Source organism: Alosa sapidissima, chromosome 9 (genome assembly GCF_018492685.1).
Source record: "Alosa sapidissima isolate fAloSap1 chromosome 9, fAloSap1.pri, whole genome shotgun sequence".
NCBI classification, from domain to species: Eukaryota; Metazoa; Chordata; class Actinopteri; order Clupeiformes; family Clupeidae; genus Alosa; species Alosa sapidissima.
This window is the reverse complement of record NC_055965.1, coordinates 32,032,238-32,055,056: the sequence shown is the minus strand read 5'-3', so window position 1 is coordinate 32,055,056 and position 22,819 is coordinate 32,032,238. Positions and strand designations below refer to the sequence as shown.

The window sequence follows — 22,819 nt, the reverse complement described above, 5'->3', positions numbered from 1 at the left end:
AAATTTCACAACTTTTCACCAGACGGTTCTATGGGCTGCCATAGACTCCAATGGCAGAGGAAAGATGTTAAATAATAATAATAATAATAAGAAATCATAGAAACACAATGGGTGCCTTCGCAGCTTCGCTGCTTGGCCCCCAATAATAATAATAATTTTATTCATGCGAATTATTCATTCAAATATTTTGTTTCTCTGATTTCAGGCAATTGAAATATTTGGATGGGATCACCTTTTTTTCTGCTAGCAACATGGATGTTGGACTTCCATTTCGTTCTAGCTGTGCTGAAACACACCAGGTTGACCTGAGAGTGATCGTGAAAGAAGAAGATATAAAAGATGATGTAAAACAGGAGGAATCTGGTCATCTGATTGCATGTCCAGATGCAGAAGAAAAGTCTACTTACAGTGCAACACTACAGACAACGGTGAAGAAGGAGGAGGAAGAGGAGGAAGTGCGACAGCTTGGCCCGCTGAGCGTGATGGTGAAAGAAGAAGATATAAAAGAGGAGGAATATGGTCATATGATTTCATGTCCAGATGAAGATGAAAAGCCCTTTGCAGAGTTTCACTGTGAATCTCAAACAGACTGTAAAACTGAAACAGACGTCACAGAGTCACCAAGGTCTACTTACAATGAAATGACAACAGTGAAGATTGAAGTGAAGAAAGAAGAAGAGCAGGTGGAGGAAGAGGAGCATGAGCAGCTGGAAAGTAAGTCCTCTCATATAGAACTGAACAGTCCATATGTGTTAGAACTGAACAGTCCATATGTGTTAGAACTGAACAGTCCATATGTGTTAGAACTGAACAGTCCATATGTGTTAGAACTGAACAGTCCATATGTGTTAGAACTGAACAGTCCATATGTGTTGCACTGAATTTTGTGACTCTAGAGGGCGCTGTTGCACTGAAGCCTGGGGCAGCTCTGTGCTGCACTGAATCATTAGCAAACACTGGCAAGAGGCATATCGATTTTGGTTCTAAACGATCACAAAAAACAATGTTATCGAGCTAAAACAATTATTTTGTCACATTCCATTTAGAAATAGCGTTTCGGAAATAGCTACAATTTCAATTCACAGCGCACTGATTCACGCTGCCCCTTTTAGCCCCGCAGGCTCTCTCTCAAATGACAACAGACTCCCCTCTGTACACGGGCCACACAAGCAGTTTGGGTTGTGTGTCTGTCTGCTAGTACAGTTTGTTGTGTGGTAGCCTGGAAAAGCCAGACCCTGATCATCTAGAAAGATTAAGGGTCTGGCCACGAATAATGTAAATGGCCCAACTCAAGGGGCGGCACCAAACATGCATTTGAAAATCTCACTGCACGCAATTGGATAACACTACGACCAATGTTTGCTGACTGATTCATTGCAGCGCTGTCGTCCGCTGTTTAGCTCGCCTCATGGCCCGCCTATATCAGATACACCGATGTGATTGGTTCCTCGCGATAAGGGGTAAAAGTAACGTGCATCATTACCCATTACTCATAAGTCCCGACAGGCCGAATATGACCCTGATGCGAAAGTGGACTTATTACCTTGTTACTCAGCTACACAGCTGAGAAAACAAATAGTTTACCACACAGAAAGAACTTGAACGTTTTATGTATTGCATATATTTGACAGGACAGATGTAGGTTGCCAATTTGACACCAACTTGACTAGTCTTATGCAAATCTTTCTTTTTTATTTTCCACCCTGAACATGAAATGCACCATTGAGATCAATATGTTTTGTATAGAGTTACCACAGGTTACTCCATACAGCCACAGGTAGTAGTTCCTAAAGATAAATAATGAAATTATATACTTTAGTAAAGGAGAAAGAGAAAAGCTGTGAATATACTATACATTGTTGTATATCGTATAATATACAATAACCGATAAGAAGAGTTTTAACTGATTAATACTATCAGTTAAACGGCAAAGAAAAGAATAGAATGTGGACGCTTATATGAGAGACAATTCCCCTTATTGCATGTAAATCCTCTCATCCGGTGGAGAGCTAATCAGAAATGTTTCCTGAGGCTGGCCACTAGGTGTTATTTTTGCACACCAGGAACATTAGTGCCATATGAGCAGGCGACTATTCTTCACAGCGTGTCTCGCAGTTAATGGACTGCACGCATGGTTACAGTCGACATGCTATGTCTAAAATAAAAACCATGTTCATCAAGTTGTCTGCTAAACTCAGGGTTGGAATATACTATAGCTTATATAGGCTAGCCTTATTACTTTTTACAGGGTGTCCGCAGGGTTTTAAAAAGTATTAAAAGGTAGTAAATCAACTTAGCAAAATTAAGGCCATTAACACTTTGAATGTTGCGCTGTTTTCGGAAGTTTTGGCCAAGAGTGTCAGCAATCTAAATCAATGTTGACGGTTTTTGTAGAGCCACAGCGTATTCTATGTCACAGCTATGGACACATACTGTGGCTCGTTTAAAAGGTGAGACTTTAAGCTCTCAGTGGGTACAAACCGTGTATTTCTACATGCCTCTGTTCCTGAGAAATCCCAAGCTAAACAGTGGCTAGTTTTCATCAAAATCCCTGAGTCCGCCTGTAAAGTTGCTGTTAAGTGTTGCCTGTAAAGTTTCCAGGAAGTGACCTAGTGAGACCTGGCGAGACTGCCACATAGTGATAAACCCACAAAAATAAATGGCCTGGATTTGACCCAAAGCAGCAACCATCAAAAGCTGAGATAAAATGTCCAAATCGTGCGTTTTCATGAGTTTTCGATCCGTCATCTATTTCATCATAGAGTTCCCAAAATCGCACATAAGGTGTGTTAGTGTCTATTTTCGTCATTTTAAAAAAAGCTAAAAACGCAACATTGCATTTTTGGCACTGTGTTAAAAGGTATGAAAATGTAGTAATCACGTTTTTTCGAGGTATTACATTCCGTACCTATTTTTAAAATAATGAAATCGCCCCAAAATCTTGACTTTATCAGGCTAGACTAATATCACGTTAGGCACGTTGTTAATGCACAACACCATCTTGAAAGTCATCTTGAAGTTGTTTTGTTTTTGAGTCTGCAATTAAGTTAAGTGTGTCAAATCAATATGTTTTCTATAGCATTGATTTAAAGAGTAAATAACCACCTACACACTGGAGAAGCCTCAATCAATGTGACCAGTCTGGAAAATCATTTGAAAGGTCCACAGATCTTATACGCCACATAATACATACTGGAGAGAGCCCTCATAAATGTGACCAGTGTTGAAAAACATCTCACAGGTTCGCAGATCTTAAACACCACATGCTTACACATACTGGAGAGAAGCCTTATAAATGTGCCCAACGTGGAAAAGGTTTTTCAGAAAATTCTAGGCTTAAGAAAGGTATAAAACCTGGGAGGCGGGAACTTGTCCAGCGTTTACATTAGAATTGAAGGACCCTGGTCGAACTTTCCTGCCTCTGGAAGTTCGTTTACAGGACCTATATATAGCACTTACCCATATGCAGTCTTTTTTCCTGCACTGAACAGAAATAATAATAATAAAAAGCCGTTTTAGACCATGGAGACACTAGATCTCTAGGACACACTGGGCATTGGGGACTCTTTTTTTTTACACCAGTGCTCCAGTGATTTCCCCCTTTCATTACATTCAGTTGAGGAGTACGGTCACAAATATGTGATTTAGAATGTTTTGCAAACTGAGAGTTCCACATTATGATGTGACAATTGCCCTCAGAGATATTCCCCATAAAGAACATTGAAACCAAAGATTCTAGAGCGGAGCAAGATAGATCAGTTACGTCATAGGCATGAAGTATGCTCTGAGTCTGACAGGGCGCCATTTTAATAAGCTCAGCACAAAATTTCATACATAGTTCCAATTCTATGAGCCCACCTGAACAGCTGTTTTTAACATTTTTTTTTTTTCTCGGTAATGAACTGCAAGAACTGACAGTGTAAAAGGCTCGATTGATCTTTTTCCAAGTTTACACTGAATAAGGAGAGGTAAATATTATTTAGACAGAAGTAGCTATTGCACTGGTAAATAGCTACTTTAATTAAGCATTATTTACTTTTTATTATAGGCTGCGCAATTTTGCATCTTAAGCCTCTTGCAAGCTCAAAAGAGGGCAGCACGCGACTGAGCTTGAGAGCGACGTGAGACCCGTGGTGTAAATATTAACTTTCAGTGTTTTACGATGCCTTTGTAAATTAGGCCTACGTTTAATTAAAAAGTGTTTCTTGCGTGCGTTCATTCTCTCATTCCCTCCAAAATGTTCCTGTTCTAGGCTGATCAATTGCATGAACCCAGCATCGGTGTGCGCGTCACATGAATCACAATTGAGACAATTGACCATCTTGTACAACTGCAAAGCCTTATCATAGGCATGTTACATTCAAGACATGAAAAATTGAACTTATAGAACGAAAATGACAAATTAGGCAGTCGGCTAAAAGTTTTAAACTTGCGCAAAACTGATGAACCCAGCATCGGTGCGTCGCATAAATCAAAACACACACTGACCATTGGACAATCCTACCACAAAACCTTTCCATAGGCATTCGTTTATGACAAGAAGTGGAATATGAACACATTTCATCACACCTGACAATTAAACGGAGCTGTGGCTGTTCGCGATTTGACCGATTCTTGAGGTTTCAGCGCAGTGTTGACTTGCATGCGCGTCTTTTTAAGATCGGATGGGCAAGACTGACAAGTAGACGGGCCTAGGCCCATCCGTGGCTACGCATAGGCCTATGTCAAACAGATGCTTTCTCTTCGATCTCCACAAATTAAGTTAATTCCTTAGCCGTTTGAATAAATTTGCGTTTGCGATTGACAACGCGACAGACAACGTTGTGATAAATGGGGTATAATACTAACTTTGTTCAAAATCGATACATTCAAGTTGACTTTGCAAAGTTGTGTAGGCTACCGCGCCAGTTGAAGTCTGAATGAACAGATTGCACAAGCCACCGTTTTGATTTGCTTAGGGGAGATGCAGGCTGAACCCGTTTGAGGGAGAGGGCTCAGGGAAAGAATGCGTGCTGTAGCCCAGTGTTTCCCAAACTTTTTTTCTGGGGACCCACTTTTTAAGAATGACAGACCATCGCGACCCATTTCACTTCAGATCTAACATGCAACCTGCATGCAATCATATTGTTTTAGGCCACAGGTTCTCAACCTTTTCTTGGGGGTATTCTTGCATGCTACGCAGTCGTCACTCTTCAGCATAGTAAGCTGTTCCTAAAGAGAGATGTTGTAGGTTGCGTTGCAGACAAATGGATCCATAACACCGTTGTAAACATAGCAAGTAACTCAAGTCATTATATTGTAGCCTATTTGTGGAGGTTTCTTTATTTGGAAAGTTGAATACGCAGTTAAACGTTTGTTTGTAGGCCGTATACCAAGGCTGTGTATTAATGTTGTGGAAAGCTATGTTGTAAGAATGTGAAATTAATAACTATCAGAACAAGAGGCTTTTGCGCAAGTGTCAAAAGATAATGCGCCTTTATTGTAGCCTAGTAGAGTTTGCGAGGTCGAAAACGAGAGGAAAATGTTTAAAATGTCCATTTAAATAGTAGGCTAATATAATGCACTGTTGAGCGTTTTAAATCCGAAATAATAAGGAATGTGAGGAGGTTGCTATTTACTTTAAAGAGTGCATCTACAATTGAAACTATCTACAGCCTATGACGCAAATTGAATAGCCATGTCTGGTATACGGATGTCTGCTTTAGTTGACTAGATTTTAATCGGTCAAGTTGAAGAGCTGGTGTCCGTTAATGTTCGTGCAAATTCATGTCCCTTGCATTTTGCAACTGCGAGGTCCATGGCAGGCGCCCCACAGAAATGTTTCATTTTGCGAGTGAGATGTCCACGCTGTCCCTTCTGCGACGCAGACGTTAGGCCTATTAGACAACATAAATTGTGCTGACGACCCAAATAAAATCTCCTGCGACCCAACCCAGTCTTTGGGAAACACTGCTGTAGCCTACACTACGCACATCTCTATGAAATAATGTAGCCTAGGCTGTCAAGGCTAATCCATATTTTAAATAAGCAATCATGGAGACAATAAGTTAATTGGCTATATGAGTAGGCCTAGGCCTAATGCAGGAATGGACGTTACAGCGATACTGTAACGAATTAATGAAATTAAAATGTACCTTTAGACTACTACTTTGTTTCCCAACAAATTAACGAAATTACATTAACGACGCTATATCCCAAACATAGGCCTATTGAACTTAGTTTTGGTGGATGATGGACAGATGTCAGTGCCCTAGCCTAATTTACCCTCGGAAATAATTCGACATTGTCTTTATACAATATATTTAACTGGTCTAGACATGGTGTGGTCTATTGGGTTTCTCGTAATTTCAACATACAGCTTTAAAGAACAAATATTGATAACATTTTAGGATCAGCGCCGTAGGATTCTGTGTCTGTGACGACACCTGAGCTTATTAAAATGGCGCCCATAGAGTCATAGAACGTACTTCAACATATCCAACGTATTTTCCAGCCAGTAATCCATCTTGCGCATAGCGCTCTAGAATCTTTGATTGAAACTATAGATCGTTTACGTAGAATTCTAGAAGGAACCAGGAAAATATTTCACTCCTCAGCAGGTTAAAGCCTGACTGATAAATCGGTGTGCTTTTTAAAGAATCAGCAGATATTATAGATCCCACCAACAACAAAAGTAATTTTCAAAAGCGAAAATAAACTTTTCTGGCGAGGTGCGATTTTAGGCTGTACTATGGCGTAGATTACAATAACTGTAAATAAGCGTAAATTCATCTGTAGCGTGGAACAAGCTCTCAGTCTTGTTATGCATGAATAATTTCTTTAAATTGTTTTACACACATGAGGATTAGCTTTGGACAGAATTTGACAAAGAAAATGTTATCAGCCAATATTGAATTATAGAAAGTCTGTCATTCTAAATCGTTATGGTAACTCTTCCAGGTGTATCAGAACACCCGCACATAAGGCAACAGAAGATCCATGGACCGAATGATGAACTTAAAGGAAGGCTTTACCATCGCTCAGTCTACAGGAAGAGTTTCACAGCCTTTACTGAACTCGAGAAACAGCAGCAAACACAATCTCATGGTGTTAATCAAAGGCAGAGTACTGGCAAAAGGCAACATAAATATGCCTATTGTGGAAAAGCTTTTTCAAAAATGTCACATCTTAAAGCCCCTCTGTTAATACACACTAGAAGGAAGCCTCATAAATGTGTCAATTGTAATGGAGCTTTTACAAAGCTCTCAACTCTTAAACGCCACATGTTCATACATACTGGAGAGAAGCCTCACAAATGTACCCAGTGTGTAAAAACTTTTTCACAAAGGTCAGCTCTTAAAAGCCATATGCTAATACACACTGGAGAGAAGTCTCATGAATGTGCCCTGTGTGGAAAAGCTTTTAAACATCTCTCAAGTCTTAAAACCCACATAGTAATACACACTGGAGAGAAGCCTCACAAATGTAGCCAGTGTGGAAAAGCTTTTGCACACCACTCATTTCTTAGAAAACACATGCTCATACACACTAGAGGGAGGCCTCATAAATGTGTCAATTGTGATGGAGCTTTTACACAGCTCTCAACTCTTAAACGCCACATGTTCATACATACTGGAGAGACGCCTCACAAATGTACCCAGTGTGGAAAAACTTTTTTACAAAGGTCAGCTCTTAAAATCCACATGCTAATACACACTGGAGAGAAGCCTCATAAATGTGTCCAGTGTGGAAAAACGTTTACCCGCAACTCAAATCTTAAACGCCACGTGTTCAAACATACTGGAGAGGCACGTCACAAATGTACCCAGTGTGGAAAAACTTTTTCACAAAGGTCAGCTCTTAAAATCCACATGCTAATACACACTGGAGAGAAGCCTCATAAATGTGTCCTGTGTGGAAAAACGTTTACCCGCAACTCAAATCTTAAACGCCACATGTTCATACATACTGGAGAGACGCCTCACAAATGTACCCAGTGTTGAAAATCTTTTTAACAAAGTTCATATCTTAAAACCCATATGTTAATACACACTGGAGAGAAGCCTCACAAATGTACCCAGTGTGGAAAAGCTTTGACATGCCTCTCATCTCTTAAACACATTCTCAGACATACTCGAGAGAAGCCTCATATAGGTGTCCAGTGTGGAAAAGCTTTTTCGCAATGTTCAGCTCTTAAAAGCCATTTACTAATACACACTGGAAAGAAACCTCATGAATGTGCCCTGTGTGGAAAAGCTTTCAAACATCTCTCAAATCTTAAAACCCACATGGCAATACACACTCACAAAGACAGCCACAAAAGTACTCCGTGGGGAAAAGCTTTTACACACATTTCAGGTCTTAAAAGCCATTTACGAATACACACTGGAGAGAAACCGCTTCATTAATGTGGCCAGTGTGGAAAAGGTTTTCCATATATTTCTAAATTAAAAAGACGTATGCTAACACACACTGAAAAGAGGCCTCATATAAAGGCTTAAAAATATATGCAAATTCACATATGCAAATTCACGTTGGAGAGAAAGTGTGAAAAGGCATTCAAGTATTCCTATTCAAAATAATATGATAGTGCAAACTGTTAAGAATTGAAAAAGCCACAGAAATGTTTGAAAAAGCATTGATAGTCCCTCGCATCTAGAAAGACAGGTGTATGTTACCATGACAAGTTAAATATAAACATAGTCTATGAAATGTTGAAATGTTTATGTCCAGTTTGCACAAGCAGCGAAATAGGCTGTCATTCTATGAAATCATGCCTCACATTACAGTAACGCTAATTTATGAAGGACGTGTACAATTCATTTATTGGGACTATTCCTATTTTTTTTTTTTTTGGGGTGGGGGGGGGGGGACTCTAGGGAAGCTAGAAAGATGTCACGACCACTCATCTAAAACTTTCAACAAGGGTCTGTATTCACTCAGGTGAACCAGCATTGCCGTTCATCACAGCTGTTGCTTCATTATTAGGCTACCGGGTCTGTGAGTAGGGGCCGCTGGAAGTGAGAGAAAAGGGGCTGTGATCGCGCAGCAATTAACTTATGCAAACAACAACATTATGGCAGTTTTTAAGCTCGCCTATGCCGACCGCAAACCGTTACCAATCTAGTGGGAATTCTTCCGAGATTCTCCACTACTGCAGTTGTGTAGCTAGAGTCTGTTTGCAATGTGTGGGCAACAATTTGCACTGCTTTATAGAATAAAAGTAGGCTTCTTCGCTGCTTGTGCAAAGCTGATTCTACACCACCTGCTGGTGCTGACGACGCTTAATAAACTGCATTGTGGAAATATATAGTTTGTGATTTAGTGCCGTTTAAATGTAAGCTTATAGGCCATTATGGCTATTTAAAAGAGATTGTCTGTATGTCCAGTATTATGGAATATTAACATTTTGTCCAGCCAAAAAAAAGTGTTGCGTAACCTGCTTTCAATGCTATGTGAAAAATCAATATGTATCTTTGAAATGTATGTATTTTTGTATGAAATGTATGTAAATGATCATGTCTTTGCTCATCTCATTATTTGATATATATATTGATATATGATTTGACCACATCGTTTGTAACAAGAAAGCATTGCATTGTATAAAGGAATGGTCATAACCAGTGTTAAAGGAAAATTCCGGTATTTAGCACTTTGAGTCCCTTTTCTGGTTTGTTTTCGATTAACTAGATTGGTGGACACCGAAATTTTGACGATTGGTCCTGTCTCGACTTTTCTGACTCGTTTTGAATCGCCTTTGACTGCTCAGAGTGGCTGCCAACAGGCATACTGTAGGCTACTCGTGAGACGTGTACACATGTAAGATTCGGCTACATCGATACGTGAAGCCCCGTATCGGAATAAACCTGACCTGAACCGGTCGTTTCCCCGATTTAATTGTTACAAATCGGTTCACAAACGTTTCTCAGACGTTTAAGTTGCAGGCAGTGTTACATTCTAATTCTAATGCTGTAGAGTGCATTCTTTTCCACTTGCAAATGATGCATTTCAGCTACACGTGGCATGGATTTGTGGGTAATGCAGTTTAGTTTGTTTTGGCTACATGCATTGCCCAAAGTTGTAAAAGGACATTACCCATACATCTACTGCAACTTAAGCACGTGACAACTCTCACTCGAAGCTATAAGAAGATATCTTGATCGTTCTGCATTCGTCGTTTGTTTGACAGTTTTCACTCTTGTTTTTCAAAATCTAGCGCGAAATGAAACACTAATCTGATCATTGTTGTAACCAGTGATGCCGTCTAGCAATAATAATAGGCTTACCTAACATTTGCCTGTCACCTGAAGCCATGAGCTCCCTGTCTCATAGCAGGTGCGTTCTGTTTGGAACAGAATACTCTACAGGTTATCGTTGCTGTTTGGGAATGCCTACTTTACGTTTGATAAAGGGATTGATGTTTAAGAATAATTTGGCCCTTGCTGCTAAAACGTAAGTGTAGACTATTATTTTTTCAGTTCAATATATGATACAAACCTCAGTTTAGATAATCACCTTGAGCAAATGATGAAAATTCTTTCAGAATGCTTTCAATTTTTGAACTGCATTGAATTCAGTGTTTCCCATACATTGCCATTGATTTGTGGCGGCCCACCACAATATCAACACCGACAACCACACAATGATTTTCCATGTTGTACTAATTGTACTCAAATTGAATGAAATCCTATCGTTGTAGAGCTTTGTGCACCTTTCCATGCCTCTCATTGAGTCTCTGTCCGTCAACCACCCTGCATGCATGTTTAAAGAAAGCATTAAAAATCCTGCAAGGATTGTTGTTGGCACAGAAGACGACTGGCTAAATCGTGATTAAATCCGTTAGCATCATAACCACGTCACCTACCAAATAGAATTAAATTCTGTGGGAAACGCTGGAATTGCATCAAATCGCATTGCCTCGAATTGTACTGATATGTTTTTTATGAACATGTATCTTTTCTTGTATCGAATCATCTTTTACATGAGAGATTCACACCCCTGCCAGCTATCTGAAATGCTGAGGGAACTTGTCTGAGCTTGTGCAGTCGGTGTTAACGTGTTGCAGGCTTATTTGCGTTCGATGGTCAGGGCAACGGATCTGTCCATTTAAGCATAACTTTTATCATGTAAAAAAGGAACAACAGTTAGAATAGGTGAAATGGGCAGGTATAGGCAAGTTTCCATTATGGGCGTTCAGGGTATAAAACCTACGAGGCGGGAACTTGTCCAGCATTTAAATTAGAATTGAAGAACCCTGGTCGAACTTGCCTGCCTCTGGAAGTTCATTTACATGACCTATATATATATATATATATATATATATATATATATTAGTAGTGCTGTCAAACGATTCAAAATTTTAATCACGATTAATCGCTGAATTTCTATAGTCAATCACGATTAATCACATATTTCATCATATGATTAAAATTCTATTATTTTGCATTTCTGAACTTTCCAGGAGTCCATATTAACAATAAAGCAATTATTGTGTATCTTGATTGGGATTCAAATGAAAGTAAAGCAAGTTACTTTATTAACTGAACTTTAAGACGTAGGTCTATTTGATTATTTCAAATCAAATTTCAAAAGATGTGCAGCAGACCTGAGGCAACACAATATATTCTTCAGAAATATAGCTGATATAAACTGAAATAAATGCTACCACAGAAGTGCATGCACAAAATGTAGGCCTACTCACATTATAAAGAGCATAACAAACAGAAACTATTATATTCATATTATATTCATTATCTTTGAGTTCAGTTGAAAATAAGGAACTTTTCAACATGAGTGCATTGCCATTTTATAGGCCTACAGTCTATGATGCACTGTCACTTGCCACACACATCAACGCCGAAGTTTTTAATAGGCACTGTTAACTGGATGAACAATGGATTTTATGGAGCTGCGTCGACCAAATATAACTGAATCGTGATTTACATGGCGGCAAAGTGCGATGCCGGTGTGCGGAATTGTATTGAAAAGAATCGAATCTAATGTAAATGAATGTCGAAAGCAGAGTGCATGGCAAATGGTAGCAGCCAAAGAGGAATGTTGACGTGAAAAAATCTTTGACGGCACACAACTAATGCCTAGGCCAGCCAAATATGCATTTGCTTTGGACAGAATTTGAAACAGAAAATGTCATCAGCCAATATTGAATTATAGAAAGTCTCTCATTCTCTAACTCTTCTGGTATTCATTCTGGTCTCTATGGTAACTCTTTCAGGTGCATCAGACCACCCACATGTAACGCAACAGAAGATCCATGGACAGAAGGATGAACTCAACCTGCAACTCAGAGGAAGGCTTTACCACTGCTCAGTCTGCAGGAAGAGTTTCACAGACCATACTGAATTTGAGAAACACCAGCAAACACACTCTCATGATGTTAATGAAAGGCAGAGTACTGGCGAAAGGCAACATAAATATGTCTATTGTGGAAAAGCTTTTTCAAATATGTCACATCTTAAAGCCCCTATGTCAATACATACTAAAGCGAAGCCTCATAAATGTGTCCAATGCAGAAAAGCTTTTACACAGCTCTCAACTCTAAAAAACCACATGCACATACATACTGGAGAGAAGCCTTATATATGTGACCAATGTGGAAAAGCTTTTTCACAAATGTCCGGTCTTAAAAACCATTTACTGATTCACACTGGAGAGAAGCCTCATGAATGTGCCCAGTGTGGAAAAGCTTTTTCACGCAGTTCATCTCTTCAAAGCCATTTGCTGATGCACACTGGAGAGAAGCCTCATAAATGTGTCCAGTGTGGAAAAGCTTTTACCCACAACTCAGCTCTGAAAATACACATGCTCATACATACTGGGGAGAAGCCTCATATATGTGTCCGATGTGGAAAAGCTTTTTCACAAAGGGCAGCTCTTAGAAGACATTTACCAGTACACACTGGAGAGAAGCCTCATAAATGTTCCCTATGTGAAAAAGCTTTTGCACAACTCATACATCTTAAAACCCACATTCTCATACACACTGGAGAGAAGCCTCATATATGTGTCCATTGTGGAAAAGCTTTTTCACAAAGGTCAGCTCTTAAAAGCCATATACTAATACACACTGGAGAGAGGCCTCATAAATGTGACCTGTGTGGAAAAGCGTTTAAACAGCTCTCAAATCTTAAAACCCACATGGTAATACACACTGGAGAGATGCCTCATGAATGTGCCCAGTGTGGAAAAGTGTTTAAACATATCTCAGCTCTTAAAAGTCACATGTTAAAACATGCAGGAGAGAAGCCTCACAAATGTACCCAGTGTGGAAAAGCGTTTACATACCGCGCATCTTTTAAAAAACACATTCTCATACATACTGGTGAGAAGCCTCATATATGTGTCCAATGCGGAAAAGCTTTTTCAACAAGTTCAGCTCTTAAAAGCCATTTACTAATACACACTGGAGAGAAACCTCATGAATGTGTCCAGTGTGGAAAAGCTTTCAAACATCTCTCAAATCTTAAATCCCACATGGCAATACACACTGGAGAGATGCCTCATGAATGTGCCTTGTGTGGAAAAGCGTGTAATCATCTCTCAAATCTTAAAACCCACATGGTAATACACACTGGAGAGAAGCCTCACAAATGCACCCAGTGTGGAAAAGCTTTTGCATACCGCTCATCTCTTAAAACCCACATTCTCATACATACTGGAGAGAAGCCTCATATATGTGTCCAATGTGGAAAAGCTTTTTCACAAAGTTCAGCTCTTAAAAGACATTTACGAATACACACTGGAGAGAAACCTCATGAATGTGCTCTGTGTGGAAAAGCTTTCAAACATCCCTCAAATCTTAAAACCCACATGGCAATACACACTGGAGAGAAGAGTCATAAATGTGCCCAGTGTGGAAAAGGTTTTCCATTTCATTCTAAATTGAAAAGACATATGCAAACACACTGAAAAGAGGCCTCATATACAGTGCCTATAAAAAGTCTTCAGCCTAAAGTTGACTAAAAAGAGGAATAAAAAAGAAGTAATCTTTTGGAAATAGATCTTAATAACCTGACTCTCGCCAGATGAATTTCGTTCTGCCTAGCTCCACTCACCCATCTGGGGCAAGAGTCAGGTTAGGATCTTAATGCCTTAATTTAAAAAATGTCTTTTCCTCATTTTTTTAATTAAGGCATTAAGATCCATTTCCAAAAGATGTTTTTTTTTTTTTTATTCCTCTTTTTAGTCAACTTTAACGTGGGGCTGAAGACTTTTTTGCTGCACCGAACAGAAACATCTGTATGCTCCAGTGATTTCCCCCTTTCATTACATTCATTTGAGGAGTACGGTCACAAATATGTGATTAGAATGTTTTGCAAACCGACAGTTCTGCATTATGATGCGACATTTACCCTCAGAGATTTTCCCCATAAAGAACACTGAAACTATAGATCGTTTGTACGTACATACATACATACATACACACTTACAGTACATACATACATACATACATACACACATACAGTAGCCCATACAGTACATACATACATTACACACATACAGTACATACATACATACATACATACACACATACAGTACATACATACAGTACATACACACATACATACATACATACATACATACATACATACATACATACATAGGGCGTGTCTCATTTCAGGGGCCGGATGCTTCGGAGCATTCGTGCTACCTAGCACTGGTCTTCTGTGACCGCATAGACCAGACCTGGCTGGACCAACGTTTTTTTAAATGGGACGGTCTAGCCTAAAAGAACAGATCTGTTACGTCATTAGCCCGAGTAGGCCTACTGATCTTTCTAACTCATGTTCGTGAAAAGCATCCTTTCAGATCAACGTGTTACGTTTAATGTATAGGCTACAATAATATGAACTAGGCCAGCTGAGTGAGAGCAATCATCAATCTATTTGAATTATTAAAAATATATACAATTATGCAAGTCCTTCCAAACTAAAAGGATTGAGGTTTTTTTTTAACTGCTGCTCCTTTCCCTATCATTTAGCATGTTTACATTGATTAATTTAGCAGACACTTATCCTAAGAACAACATTCAGGCTACAATGCAAAGGAATTGTTATCAAGGAATTAATTGCGGCATCTGTCAATATTAATTTATTATAAGACTAGTCAAAAATGTGATAGGAGGGTAGGCCTACATGGTAATTCACACAAGTGTCGCTTTACTTTTCAAGAGATGGCGATTTCAAAGGGAGTTGGAGCATATTCATGTGAGTAGCCTTGGCCTTTTTTCTTTCTAGCCTGGTTAAAACCAAACTTTAAAGAGGTAGGTGGGCACGGGCAGCGTAATTTCTTTCCCTGATTGCTGACATGTAGACTAATTTCAAAAACTTAGGAGGGAATATCAACAGTTAAGGTAGCCTGGCTAGGACGGCAGAATAACGTAGCCAGACAGCTGTGATCGGTTGAGTAACTTATGGTGGTGACTGTAGCTAATGGTCGTTTGCAGCAATATCTGATTGAATGCATCATATTGCACTTCATCTTACTTGTTAACTGACCTGGCTTCTAGACCGATAAGTTTTTCCAACTGCAACGTTGACAAATATATTTGTGGTTCAGCTGCTGAGCATCCATTTAGCAGAGGTTTTCATCTTTTGTTGTGCTGTGTTGTTGTAGGGCTAGATGTCTTTCATTATCTCGATCATGCACAAAGCATCATGACCACATGCCTTTGCCACATAAAATAGATCGTTATAGTAGGCTATTTTCTTAATGCACATTTACAATGTTAGTAATCAGACTTGCTTTAGGCTTACTGGCTATGTTAGGCTACACCTCGCGAAAACTATGTTGTGATCAGCGGCATCGTGTGTCAGGCTGCGGTTCAAACACATTAGTTCATTTTAACTGATGAGATTGTATTTGCTGCTTTGCTAATGGACAAATTAATAATTTATCAAAATTAATTTGTTATTATCAGTCCGTAAGTCCGAAAATATAGTAGGCCTAATAGACTACTGACCAGTGATCATATCTGAGCATGTTAATATGACTTGTTGATAAATCATTTAAATTCGAAATGTTTGAACAGATTTATTTAGAAAGTGGTTCTAAATTTAGGTTTGATACGGAAATCGGCTACATACCTTAACCATAGTTCACATTGAAACCCGATCATTTAATTTAAATGTTATTAAACCGTTTATTAAATGTTTACATGTGTAGACTCTGCCGACTGTCTCGCCATGTCTTGAATGAAATGTCATAAACGTATCGAATCTTGGGGGACCAGGTAGGCCGCGAAGCATACACCCGATGCACACTCCGTTTCGGGGAAAAGAAGGGTAGATTTGTCGGCCGAATTCGAAGGAGCCCACGAAATGGGACAGCACTAGTCGCGCTACTATGACGCAACCGGTCTACGAATCTGGCCTTAGAACCATGTAGCCCCTGAAATGAGACACGCTCATACAGTACATACATACATACACACATACATACACACATGCAGTACATACATACAGTACATACACATATACAGTACATACATACATACATACAGTACGTACATACATACATACACACATACAGTACATACATACATACATACATACACACATACAGTACATAAATACATATAGTACATACATACAGTACATACATACATACATGCATACATACATACATACATACATACATACATTACATACATACATACATACATACATACATACACACATACAGTACATACATACACACACACATACAGTACATACATACATACATACAGTACATACATACATACATACATACAGTACATACATACATACACATATACAGTACATACATACATACATACATACATACATACACACATACAGTACATACATGCATACAGTACACACATACAGTACACACCAGAGGAGGCTCCTTCATTGAGGAAAGGGAGGAACACCCTCCCTAAAATTTCAGAGAAAAATAAAAAATATATAAAGTGAATTACTAATCTGATAAATTACTGTTAATATTACTATTTTTAACACTTTGAAGGAACAAAATCGTTCCCTTAGGTCAAAATGCCAACAGCACCCCTTATCGCAATTGAAAATTACTGTATGGAGGAGCTTCCTCCTCAAGCCCCTTATTGAAGTCCATTATAAACGCCTCGGACCCCAGCGGCTCGTGAATCACGTCGTTTTCAATGGCCAAGGGAGGAAGCTCCTCTGTACAGTAATTTTCAATTGCGATAGGGGGTGCTGTTTTTAGCGGCAACGGTTCAAGAACGTTATCTGCAGTCAAACTACGAATCTTATGTTGAACGGAAAGCTTGTTTTATGCTCGTGAAATAAACAGTACAATGGAATCAGAGGACAATCTCAAATCTTTTATACATTCAAATACACTGTGAATACACTGATAATGTTTATCAAAGCAGGAAGACCAGCTCCAAAAATTCATATTCCAAAACAAGATGGTAAGGCTAGTGTAGGCTACTGAATGCTACATAGTGGCTAACTGGTAACTGGTAACGTTAGCACAGAAAACAATCAGCCATAGCCTACTGCTAGCCTGTCACATACGTGGACAGTATCCAAAAACATTTTTGGATAGTTATGCGTTGTTATGCCTTAACTAAACAATTGTTAAATAAGGTTCTTGTTGTTATGTTCTTGTTTTCACCGTTCTAAATGTATCTTTGGATGGTAACATTGTTAATGAATGTTTCAGACCATGATGCATTCCTTTAATGACGTCTTCAATAACAAACGTCTTTAAATTATTTATGATTTGGCTTTAAAAACAATAGCATGTTACAAATAACCACATTTAAGGTCTATTTTTAATGGTAGTTACATGGTTTTATAAAACAAGTGTCTATTTTTATTATTATAGACTTTTCTGCCAATGTATTACACTGAGCAAAACCTCCAGTAATTTTGCACATCTGGAAAACAGTATTTCATAACTAGACCTACAGACCAGAGAATGTCAGAACAGCAAATGCTACATAGTACATACTGCTGCTATAAATGTGTCTGGGTAGGCGGCCTACATACTCTATTGTTCACATATGCCACCAACACCATCACAACCTCACATTTGCCACTAACGCCAATCAAGCAGACATTCCTTCCTCCGTTATTTTTTTAACCACCAGCCGCCACTGGTACACACATACATACATACATACATACATACATACATACATACAGTACATACATACATACACACAGTACATACATACATACATACATTTTCATGTATCTCTGATTTTTTACTTTTTTTGCCTTTATAAATAAAAATACCATTCATATGTATTTCTGGTCTCTTTGTTGTGGTTCACCTGTAAACTGTTAGAAGAATTCTAAATAAGGGTTTACTGTAAAATAAGGTAACCCAAACAAACACATTTAGTAGCCCACATAAATAATGGTTACCCTTTAAAATACAAGTTAATACCCAGCTGAGCCCCATCATTAACCCATATGAGTGAACCCCTGTGGGCCCCAGATGGGAGAAATCTGGGTTGCCCATGTGGGTTTTAGCTAGGGCCCATCTGGGCTTTCCCACATGGGGTCACCATTGAAACCCTGGACAAAATTAACTGGGACCAAGCATGGGGGCCCACTCACAGTGGAATACATTATTCAGACCCACACTCCAATTCAGAGAGGGTGGCGGTAATGCATCCAGACATTGTTTGCCATAAAAACAACAAGAAGAAGGGCCATGTTGGAATTTTAATTGATGTCGCTGGATGCACAAAGTCGCGAGCTGAGCTGAACAAATTGCATGCAGTACATTACGGGAGAATGTTGGTTCAACACATTTTGTGGAGATAAACAGGGTCCCATGTCTAATCAGACACAAACACCAATCAACAGATGCAAGTTGAGAGCGCAGCGAATTTATGAAGGAAGGGTAGGCTATATGTTTGGACAAAAACAGGAGCTAGTTAGCCAATCCTCTCAGGTAACTTTGGGAGTTACGGCTGATCTCAACGCAACTTGACTTAATAAAAATACCTAAGGCTAGGCCTACATTAAAACTTTATTTAGAGATCTGCAGTTTCCTTGGATAGCGACCTTGGTGAGCCAACAACCTTGCTTTGTAGCATACCCCTCAAAATAGCAAGAGGTCTCCAAACCACTGTCGGTCCACCGTGCTGGCATGGGTAGATCTGGTGATCTGCTTGTCTTTGGGCCTGGTGGGCTGTGGACAAACGCCCCACTGTGTCGCCACATTCGGTCCAAACACATTATTATTTATTCAGTTCAGTTATATTTCAATCAATAGAAAAATAACGGTGGACCAGGTGTGGCAAGCCGGTATTAGATTGTATCTGGCTATCGTGTTAACTGGCTGAGCTGTTTACCTTGTCTCTGGAGTTAACGTAACCGCCCCCTTCTTTGGCAGATGTGTTCAGTTGATGATTCAGGCCCTACAACACGATGTGTTGGCGGTGGAAGTGTCAGGTTGTCTGTAGTAGGCTGACACCCATATATAGTTATCTAAGTCTAAGTCTCTATGGTAAGTCTTCATTCAAATTCTAAGACTCTATGGTAATTCTTACAGGTGCATCACAATATCCACACGAAACACAACAGAAGATCCATGGACAGAATGATGAACTCAACCTGCAACTCAAAGGAAGCCTGTACCACTGCCCCCTCTGCAGGAAGAGTTTCACCGTCGTGACGGAACTCGAGAAATGCCCGCAAACACACTCTGTTAGCGTGAATGAACAGCAGAACACTGGCGGCAAAAATATTCATATCTCTGGACACTGTGGTACAGGATTTATTTTTTTTCTGCAAAAACATTTTCTGAAAAATCGTATTTGGACACACACCGAAGAGAAGCCACATAAATGTCAGCAGTGCGAAAAACGATTTGGTTCACAAGGCCATCTTTCTCGCCATTTTATGATTCACACTACAGAGACACCTCATGAAAGCTTTCCCTCAGCGTTCCTCTCTTAAAAGTCAAATGAAGTTGCACTCTACAGGCATTAGAGTTCTCCATCGCTAGGACGGAAATCCGTCAGTTGGTTTCCGTAGAGGTCATGTCATTGTAGATCCCGAAAATAAGCATCTTTTTCTGGCTCATGTGATAGTAGAATTAACGGTTAGACTTTACTTGAAGGTAATTACATAAGAGTGGTATGACACTGTCACGAATGTGTCATAAACATTATAAACAAGTCATAAACATTTATGACATAACACTTCTGTTGCTCGCTTCTGTCAAGTGTCATTCGGTTTTAGTTCCAGACATACCTACCTATTCAACACACACACACAACACGAACAGACACAAACACACACCTTTTCTACTCCTCTCTATTCCACACTTTCTGCTTTATGGTCGCTTTCTCTCTCTCTTTCTCTCTTTCTTCCTTATTTTGGGTTTGTTTTCAACTGATGCATTCTTCAGCAAGTGGCCAGACCTTATAGGCTACGTGCACGAAAGGCTCTCAGTAAGCATACTGTATACCACTTCATGAGGTGCCTATTTGTTTTTTTTATATTTGCCCTTTTTTGCCTTTATTATGATAGTGAAGAGGCAGACAGGAAGTGAGAGAGATGGGGTGGGATCAGGAAATTACCCCAGTCGGACTCGAAAACAGATTAAATGGGAAGCTAATGATTTTTGCAGCGTCTAAGGAACAAAGGGAGGTAATCTTAAAGAAAGACACATTGAATAAGGCCAATATAACATCACACATTCCGGGAGTAAAGTCAGGAAAGAGAGGAGTCATAACTGGAATTCCAACTTCAGTTTCTATCGAAGAAATCAAAAATAGTCTAAAAGGAGGAGAGATTGTTGATGCAAAGCGGTTAACTAAAGGAAAGGAGAAAATAGAAAGCATGTCAATATTACTGTGGTTTAAAAATGACATGCCGTATAAAGTTCAAATGGGCTTCATGTGCTATCCAGTAAGAGAGTATATTCCACATCCAATGAGGTGCTTTAAATGTCAGAGATTTGGGCATGTAGCTGCTCAGTGCCGAGGCAAACTTAGGTGCGCTAAATGTGGAAATGAGTATGGGCAATGTGGAGATGATGTAGAATTGAAATGCTGTAATTGTGGAGGACAGTGCAGCATACGGAGGATGTGTGAGGCAAAAGGAAGCTAAGGAAGTTCAGAAATATAAGGTGGCACATAACGTCTCATATGCTGAGGCAATCAAACGCATTGTGAAAAATAAGAATGAAGAAAATTCAGCTCCTATTTGCCTACAAGAAATAAGGAGCGCAGAGAGTAATAGGCCAAGCACCAGCCAAGAGAGCAATGCAATTCCTATGCCAAGAGAGCAATGCAATTCCTATGCCAAGAGAGCAATGCAATTCCTATGCCAAGAGAGCAATGCAATTCCTATGCCAAGAGAGCAATGCAATTCCTATGCCAAGAGAGCAATGCAATTCCTATGCCAAGAGAGCAATGCAATTCCTATGCCAAGAGAGCAATGCAATTCCTATGCCAAGAGAGCAATGCAATTCCTATGCCAAGAGAGCAATGCAATTCCTATGCCAAGAGAGCAATGCAATTCCTATGCCAAGAGAGCAATGCAATTCCTATGCCAAGAGAGCAATGCAATTCCTATGCCAAGAGAGCAATGCAATTCCTATGCCAAGAGAGCAATGCAATTCCTATGGGGAAAATAAACCAACAGAACAAGACTCACAGGACACCTAGTGGGCCTACAAACTGCTGTGGATGTAAGACAAGAATCTCAGATGAGGCTCTACTGATAAAGAAAAATGAATTTATTGCTTTTATGTGTTCAGTGGTTAATGTCACTATGGTACATGTTAAGAAAAGTGATAAAATCAAATCAGTTGTGGAAGCTGCTAATGATTTTTTGGGGATAATAACAAAGGCAGATGATATTCATGAAATACTAAATCAGAAATATGGAGGGTCCCAGAATGGTTAAAGTAATAATGGTGTTTTTCATTCTCCAGTGGAACGCGCGGAGTTTGATAGCGAACGGACAGGAATTTAAAAGGTATGTTCAAGAACTCACAAACAAGCCAGACATTATATGTATACAAGAAACATGGTTAAAACCTCACTTAGAATTTATATTGAAAGGATATCATAGTATAAGGTTAGACAGGAAAAAAGACAGAGGAGGAGGTTGCATCACATTTATTAAAGAAGGGATCTCATTTAGACACATTAACACAGTAACTGATCATGAAAATGTAGTTACTGAAATCTTTAATGGAGACAAAGAAAAACTTACTGTCATTAATTATTATAACCCATGTAAAGCAATAACGCATGATTTAATGAGAAATATAAATAAGAGAGGCCAAAGAGAAATATGGTGTGGAGATTTTAATGCCCATAATAGTTTATGGGGAAGTAAATATACAGATTTAAATGGGGAAGTATTAGAAGAAATGATAAATGACAGGATGCTAGTATGCTTGAATAATGGTAATGGTACAAGAATAAATATTTACAAGAATGAGACTTCATGTATCGACCTCACTTTAATTGATAGGAGAATAGCCAGCAGGTGTGAATGGGAAGTTGATCATAGCACAAGTATGGGAAGTGATCATTTTCCAATACTATGTAAAATAGATATTGATTTTAAGATTGATGAAATGTATGCTCATCATAGATGGTGTTTTAAGAAAGCAAACTGGGAGAAATTTAATGAATGTTGTATAGGTAAATTAAATGAAATACATGATGAAACAGATCAGAATATTGATGAAATGAATCATAACTTAAGCATGTATTGTTGTAGTAGCAAGCCAGAGTATTTCTAACAATATGAGCCAAAAGGGCAAAACTAATGTCCCATGGTGGAATGAGGAGTGTTCAGGAGCTATTAAGAAGAGAAATAGAGCTTTTAAAATA

General features: G+C 39.1%; 1 protein-coding gene across 8 annotated transcripts in view; it reads left to right on the top strand.

Annotated features, from left to right (window-relative positions):
* LOC121718789 (zinc finger protein 708-like) overlaps window positions 1-22,819 on the top strand; it is a 712,111-nt gene that overhangs the window by 565,300 nt on the left and 123,992 nt on the right. For 2 of the 8 annotated variants that reach the window (XM_042103964.1, XM_042103963.1), the window contains exons 2-3: window positions 206-714; window positions 12,212-16,505. The exons of 1 other annotated variant lie outside the window; for it this stretch is intronic. In XM_042103964.1, the coding sequence (XP_041959898.1) occupies window positions 252-714; window positions 12,212-13,905 (2,157 nt within the window). In that variant the 5' untranslated portion in view covers window positions 206-251 and the 3' untranslated portion in view covers window positions 13,906-16,505. Of the gene's footprint in view, window positions 1-205; window positions 715-7,705; window positions 9,522-12,211; window positions 16,506-22,819 lie in introns of those variants that run through there. 5 more of the 8 variants (XM_042103957.1, XM_042103956.1, XM_042103965.1 and 2 more) reach the window with 3 other exon arrangements.